Source organism: Anopheles arabiensis, chromosome X, assembly GCF_016920715.1.
Source record: "Anopheles arabiensis isolate DONGOLA chromosome X, AaraD3, whole genome shotgun sequence".
NCBI lineage: Eukaryota > Metazoa > Arthropoda > Insecta > Diptera > Culicidae > Anopheles > Anopheles arabiensis.
This window is the reverse complement of record NC_053519.1, coordinates 9,704,804-9,711,848: the sequence shown is the minus strand read 5'-3', so window position 1 is coordinate 9,711,848 and position 7,045 is coordinate 9,704,804. Positions and strand designations below refer to the sequence as shown.

Sequence of the window (7,045 nt, the reverse complement as noted above, 5' to 3'; positions counted from 1 at the left end):
ACTATCACTGAAGAAAGTGCTTTAAGTGAAGCTTTTAAGGCCATATTTTTCATCCAAAAAGGAGCTTAATTTTGAAAACAAATTGAAAATTCACTTATCATTATACTTAAGCATTATTAAGCATTACAAGAGCTTTGCAGGCAGCTTAGTGATATAACGTATTGATTTGATCCTATTTGGCAAGCTTAAGGTAAAATGTTGCACACTTTAATTGAAACAATATTGACTGCAAGTTGAACTTTTTCTCAGTTGAATGCAACCCAATAAATAATTATAGCATCTCACTGTTACTACATTGATTCTGAGCAAATTTGAGCCACTGAAATCAAAGTCGACATTCGGGTATAGTAGATTCGTTTCTAGAGTGAAGCATGCTATAAAATGTCAGTGGGTAGTCCCCTATAAAAACAACGACCCTTTCATACTTACCGTCCGTCTCGCTCTACGCAGAAAAACAGCGTCATTTCAACTTCTTTCAAACAAAAACAAAAAAAAAGACACAAACACGACCTTGTTTCGCTTTCAGAAGATTACAAATTAGTTGAATACTTTATTTGTGTCGCCAGCACCGTTCGCAAACATAAAATGCGATGGCGAATAAATACAGCAGAACACCGGGCCACCCAACGTCCCCGTGCCCACGGTAATCGTGGGAGGGAAGGGACGCCCCGGGGGCAGCCCTACTGGACCCTCTTACCAATGAAATTAACGAATAAAATCTTACATGCGAATACGAAGTAGTTCTACAGGCTAGCATGGTGGTGTTGTTTTGTGTGGGTGTGTGTGTGTGGCCCCTCCAGACAGGCCGTAATCGTTGATTAATCCTCCTTCATACTGGGGTCGATTGGAGCTCTCTGTTTTGTTGAGTATTAAGTAGAATTTGAGCAATGGTTCAACATTTTGTTTTGGAGGATTTACACTGGATGGAACGTATTGCGGGACACTGGGCTGATCGATTTCCACCATTTGGGAGCGCTGCGCAGTGTGCTTAGCCGACGACGATCTTGCTGTAGTCGGAATCTGAAAAGAGAGAGAGAAAGATAGAGCGCACGCAAGAGAATGCGAGAGAGACAGAAGCACACTGATTAGAACAGTTGTGTGAGGGCTCAGGCCATGAGGCCACCGCTAAGGCTCGCTAAGGAGCGTAGCGCTACGAGTGATTAGCGACGAAACGGAGTAGGGACGCCTGAGTTAGTGACAGCGCAGTAGACAGCTAGACAGACAGGCGTGAAGTTGAGAAAACGTGCGAGTTACGAGGTGAGTACTGTAGAGGTAAGGTGTACGAGTGGTGGTGTACGGGCTGTCCAGGCGTCGCCGGTAGTAGTGAGCGAGTAGTAGTAGTAGTAGTGTGTCAGTTGTTTGTTTTTAGTACGGTTGCTACAGTCATGCGAATTACCTGAGTATCGACGAAATCGGTCGCTTGCGCACGGTTAAGGCACAAGCGCTCGAAGCAAAACAAAAACATCCACACGCACACACACACACATACACATACACAGACAAACGTAAACGCTACGATATTCTTACTATAGGGGCTAATGTGTCTTTTCTAGATGCTAGAGAACGCGTGACTAAAGGGTTAAGAGATGGCGTGCTGGCGTGGCACCGTGAACTGTGCTGAGCACCGAGGCGCACGCATACATACGCGCGCCCTTGTCTTCATATGCATGGGTGTGTGTGTGTGTGTACGTGCGCGTCTTTGCATCTACCGTGTTGCGTTTATCAGTCGTCTCTGCGTGTGTTGCGAAATCGGAATTGGCACTCGCGCCATTGCGTTGCGTCTGTGCGTCGCCTGCTGTCTACGTATTGGTGGTGGCGGTTGCCGGGCGGTTGCTGCCACCGTCGGTCAGCGTGGTCGTGTCGTTCGTCTCGTCGGCGCGTCGCTTGTGGTGCTGCCGGGTGGCCGGGTCCGCGATCTCGTACGCCAGCGACTTCTGCAGCTCGATCCCGTTGCCGAGCTGCTTGGTGAGGTCGCGCAGCTCGACGGAGGAGACGTGCTTGGGCGGCAGCAGCTCGTACGACACACCGCTCGCACTGTGGCCGAGCTCCGTCCACGGCGCCTTCGACCGGGGACTCGGCAGTCCCTCGTCCTGGTGGTGGTGCTTGGCCTCCCCGCCGTGCTTCAGCGCCATCGAGCGGTAGATGTCGTACGAGCTGGGCAGGCCCGGCTCGCTCGACTCGACGTGCAGCTTCGAGTAGCCGGACGGCGCCCCGAACGAGGTAGTGATCGAGTGCGAGTGCGTCACGGAGTCGATCGGACCGGCGGCCGGCACACCGTACACGGACGGCGGCAGGTAGCCGGCACCCTTGATCGGCTTGAACGGCGGCGGGTTCGAGTCGGACGGGATCTCGTACTGCGCGATGACCTTCTTCGGGAAGCCGTCCGCATGGTGCGGTATCTTCTGGTTCAGTATCTGCCGCAGCACGTCCGACGCTTCGACCACGTTCGCGTGGCCCTTGCCGTACCCGGTCGGGTAGTGGTCGTGATGGTCCGGCTCGTGATGATGCGCCGACACTGTGGGGAAGGGAGGGTGAACCAACGGGGAAGATGTGGAAATAACAGCGGGGTAGTGGTTGTGGATGAGCATCAGTGTGCGGCGCGTGCGGCCCCTTCATCTCCGGCGATGTCTTGATCGGTGACGTGACGCACGCGGAAGAACTGCATTCGATGTCTTCCATTTTTGTTCCAAAGTTTGTACGTTTTTTATATTCAGAAATTTAGTCTTCGTTCGTACGGGCAGTTTGTGATTGGTCCAAGTCAAAGGATTGAGTTTGGGGGCATATTTCAAAGAGATTTGCAGTGGTTCTGATACAGGGAAAGTCCCTGAAAATCCGTCAACGTTAACTCAACCAGACATTCAACTCACCATGTAAACATCACAAAAGGTTGCAAAATCTTACAAAGATCTTTCAATGATATCTTTCAGTTCAGCGTGAAACAACTTATTGAAAAGGAAACATGTTGTTAGAAGTTTCCCAAAAATGTAATATCCCACGCTCGAGAGACGCCTCCAGAAAACTTAATTCTTTCTGGAAGATCCAACATGTTTCAACGCTACACGTAGCAACGAGAACATTACCTCCATTTGCATGTGTAACTAGCGCTAGCATCAAACATTTTGATGGAACAGGAACAAGTACGAGCCGTTTGCTTCTGCATCCCACCTGAAATCACCGCTACACGAGCAGGGTAATTCTGTCGAGGCTCTTCAAAGTCTTGTCCAGTCAAACTCCACGCCCCAAAAAGTTTGCCAATAGCTGTTGCCAAGTTGCCGTTACCTTCCCGGTGCGGCAATATCGCCCACCACAGCGCCATAGATTTATTGATCGATGAACCGTACAAGGCGAGTAATTAATGCTCGATTTCCGGTCTTATCGGGTCGTTAGCGTGTGGCCGCGAACGCTGGGCCAGAACGTAGCGGTGCAGGCCCTAACCTTTCCCGCCAGTGACCAAAACAAACGCACAACGGTCCAACTTTTCCGACGGTTTGCTGCACGCTTATGCTGCCGTCCTTCACATCCCCGTTCAAAAAGGGATGTAATCATTCAAATTACAGCCTTTCATCATGCCTTCCAATCTCTCTCTCTCTCGCTGTCTCTCGCTGTGCAGGCGGTTTGCTTGTCGTGTGTCATCATCCGCCGGGTTTGGAGGCTGTTTTGGAAAGTCAACACCGAAGCTGGCTAATGATAGCCGACCAGCACGCAATCGTAGAGCCTACCTGGCAAGTTCAACCGTCCCGTGCTCCCGACAGGAACAAACGGAACATTATCCATTTCTGGAAGGATTGCAGGTCGCTCTTTAAACATGTTGCGGTGTGCCCCCGGCATCCAGCGTGCTTCCCCGGGTCCTGCCCTGCCACATAACTGCAGTTATTCGAATGCATTGAATTGCAGCGCTGATGGTGGTGCTGGTGCCAAAACCGCCACAACCTCGGCGGTGTACCACGAACGATGTATAATTGAACTGCCTCGTACCGCCGCACAAGCGCTGACGCCCGGGTCACTCCACACCTGTCAGTGGGTTGATAGTGGTTCGTGCCTCGGGGCTATGGTAGCGACATAAAATAATAAAACATACACAGCGAGCGAGAAAGAAAGGGACAGAAAAGCACGTAGAGTGTGGTACGGTGGTATTTGCATTATCGAGTTACGCACGCTCGGACGCTCATTAGTTACGACATCGATATGATAAATCGCATCAAAATTTTGGCCCCACCACGGGGTGCAGATATTGTCGCCGATTCCATTACTGTTCCCCCTTCATCACGGGGAGGAGGTGGTTAGATGAACGTAGTGGAGAAGGGCGAGCGGTTTCAAAGCAACCGCCAACCACAAACTGTTTAATAGTGTTTAACGAGTGCCACAGTTTCATAACTGTTGGCTGTCGATCCAATCGGTTCAGTGCGTTCCGCTTTCATCCGAGCGCGGATTGGCCTCCCCGGCGAAGGGTAGGCGAGTGGGGCGCAAGCATTTTGCAAGCATAAGTGCTTGTTGACAGTGTTTGAAGTTCAAGTTTGAATAGCCGTGCTCAAAGTTTGCTCTCAAGTTAACCGATTGAAATATAATCCAAAACAAATTAGTGGCGCAAATCCTTAAAAAAGACATCAAAATCTTTCCGGTCCAAACAAGAAAGTGCGACAGGGAAAATGATGGTTTTTATTTGGCTAGCATGGACTTCTAGCTTGTCCCACTAGGTCCAATAATTTGCTTTGCGCAAATGTGTCCATCTACACCCCGAACCGGTGCAATGTACTCTGTGCGCTTTGTAAGCCGCCACCGTTCGAAATATGCATAATAAATTGATTTATCACGCTCCAGCCGAGCCAGCTCATTCGAATCATTTCATAACCCCACCGAAGCATCATGACAGTCCTCGCCCCTTTCTCCCTCCTCCCCCTGGATGGGGTGCACATTTTACATCGTATGCCCAACGGGCGTAAACCGACCCACCGACACAGCGCATCTGATAATTCACCTAATTGAGAAGCAGCACTGTCGTTTGTAGCGAAAAAAGCAAACAACCGGAATGCAGTTGCATTCTGCCTGTCCCGTGAAAGCACCACAATTGGCTTTTATTGAATTGAAATGTTTACCGAGCTCTTTCACCCATCGGTCATGGTGAAATGATGATAATATAAAAAAGGTTGCGCTATATATTTAAAACCCTACGTCACTGCAAATTGGTTAGTGGTTGCGTGGAGACTGATCAAAGCCGTTTTTCGATGTCCTTTAGCTATTTTATTTAACAAAAAGGGTTTCCACAAAGTTCAAACTAATCAAACAGATTGAACGATGGCAGTTGTGGCAGCTCCCTATCGACCATAATGAGCAACACAAAAAAACATGCCAAAATGATGCCTTTCCATTCATATGCCCGTTTGCAACACAATTTCAACGAATAGAGTTTGCCCCAAAAAAAAAAAAAAAACAAAACAAATAATAATAATGAATAAAGTTCTGTTCCAACCTGCCCGGTCTAGTGAACTGCATTATAACTACAAATTTCTAGCGAAGTTTTTTATTTTTCTCCCGCCAAATAATATCCATGCTTCTGGTTGGGAGGGCCACGAAACGGAAGCGCGGGGTAAATTATGCGCTGCTTGCAACAGTTGCCATTTTTCCGCATTGTTGCGTTGCGAGTGCGGTTAGCCAAGTTTCATTCATGACCACCTGCACCCACACACACACACACTCACACAAGAACATGAAATTTATTTCATTAATGATCTGTTTTCCATCCAACCGATCCATCCCATCGCCCACCGCCAGCCAGTATCTATTTTGCCAGCCGCACACACGTGCGGGCTAAATGATGCGCAAATAATTGCTTGCCTTCCGTATGCAAAAAAAAGAAACCCTCCCAGTACGCCGCCTGTGTTTTTAGCCCTCCCACCTTGCCCTGTTTTTGAGCCTTATCGATTACCTCCGCAAAAACCAATCATCTTCGTAATGCCGAGCGTTTATCGCTGTGGCAACTTTTCGCCACACATCATTGCCGGGTGCGGTTCGGGTTCGTCTGTCGTCTTGCGGTGCGAGCGACAAATGTGTGCGTTTTTGGGGCTGGCTGGGAGTGTTGGGGAGAAAAGGGGACCTTCTCCCCCCCCCCCCGGCGCGTTACTTACCGTCAGACGAGTGGCCGTACTTGCCGGCCGGCACGTAGCTGCTGTGATGATGGTGGTCGTCCAGATCCGCACCGTACGAGTTGTGCGACGGTGCCTTGTGGGAGCTCTTGGACGGCGGGATGTAGGACGGGCCGGACGGGCCGCTCAGGGCACCGTGCGAGGAGTCATGGCCGTAGCTCGTTGGGCCTTCGTAGCTGGTGAAGCCTTCGGTGGAGTGGGATAAACAAAGGAAAGTCAGGTGCAAACAACACACGGAAAAACATTAGTAAGCGGATGATTGAAGTAAAAGGGGAATGTTTTTTTTTGTGTGCAATTTTTTGCCTGTGCAAACATGAAAAAGGGAACAGTTTTGGTTTCTTGTGTCCTTTGCTGTGCCTGCAGACACGTTTGGAGCGACATCTACATGGGTACTAACGCCTTAAAAGTAGACTCAGAGTAAGGATAGCAAACAGACATGTAAAGACCAAACAAAACCATGGTAAAGCAAACCGCAAGCAAACCCAGTCTCACCAAGTGTATTAACTTTAAATCAATCGAGCGAAAGGAAAACGCCTGCAGCTATGCAATCCGGTTGACAGAATCGCCCTCTTTACGAGAGCGGCCTTGCTGAAAGCAGCGTCGTTGCACGTGAGCCAAATTGTGCCAAATCCAACCTAACCCTAACAAGCTAACCCCTTCCCCCGCCTTCGCCTTCTTCCCCCACACCCTGCCTCCTTTACAAGCCATCGTACGAATGAGAAAGCCTCCAGCATTTCCCGGTCCCGGTGTTTTTGCAACTCCAAATCTATCGATTTCGGGTTTATCTTTTGCCACAACTGGGCGATCTGGGCGATATGCACACGGCCGAGAGAACGTCAAAAGCAATTTCAAAACCTTTCCTCCATTCCCCGCGGTGGGCAACCCTCGGAGAGGAGGTAACAAAT

General features: G+C 49.6%; 1 protein-coding gene across 3 annotated transcripts in view; it reads right to left on the bottom strand.

The window, feature by feature from the left end:
* Positions 1 to 514: 514 nt before the first annotated feature.
* The window catches only part of LOC120906594 (hornerin), a 45,835-nt gene continuing 39,304 nt past the window's right edge, over positions 515 to 7,045 (bottom strand). For all 3 annotated transcript variants that reach the window (XM_040318382.1, XM_040318380.1, XM_040318381.1), the window contains exons 6-8: positions 6,123 to 6,326; positions 1,397 to 2,515; positions 515 to 1,020 (exon numbers count right to left, since the gene is read on the bottom strand). In XM_040318382.1, the coding sequence (XP_040174316.1) occupies positions 1,800 to 2,515; positions 6,123 to 6,326 (920 nt within the window). In that variant the 3' untranslated portion in view covers positions 515 to 1,020; positions 1,397 to 1,799. The remainder of the gene's footprint in view (positions 1,021 to 1,396; positions 2,516 to 6,122; positions 6,327 to 7,045) is intronic.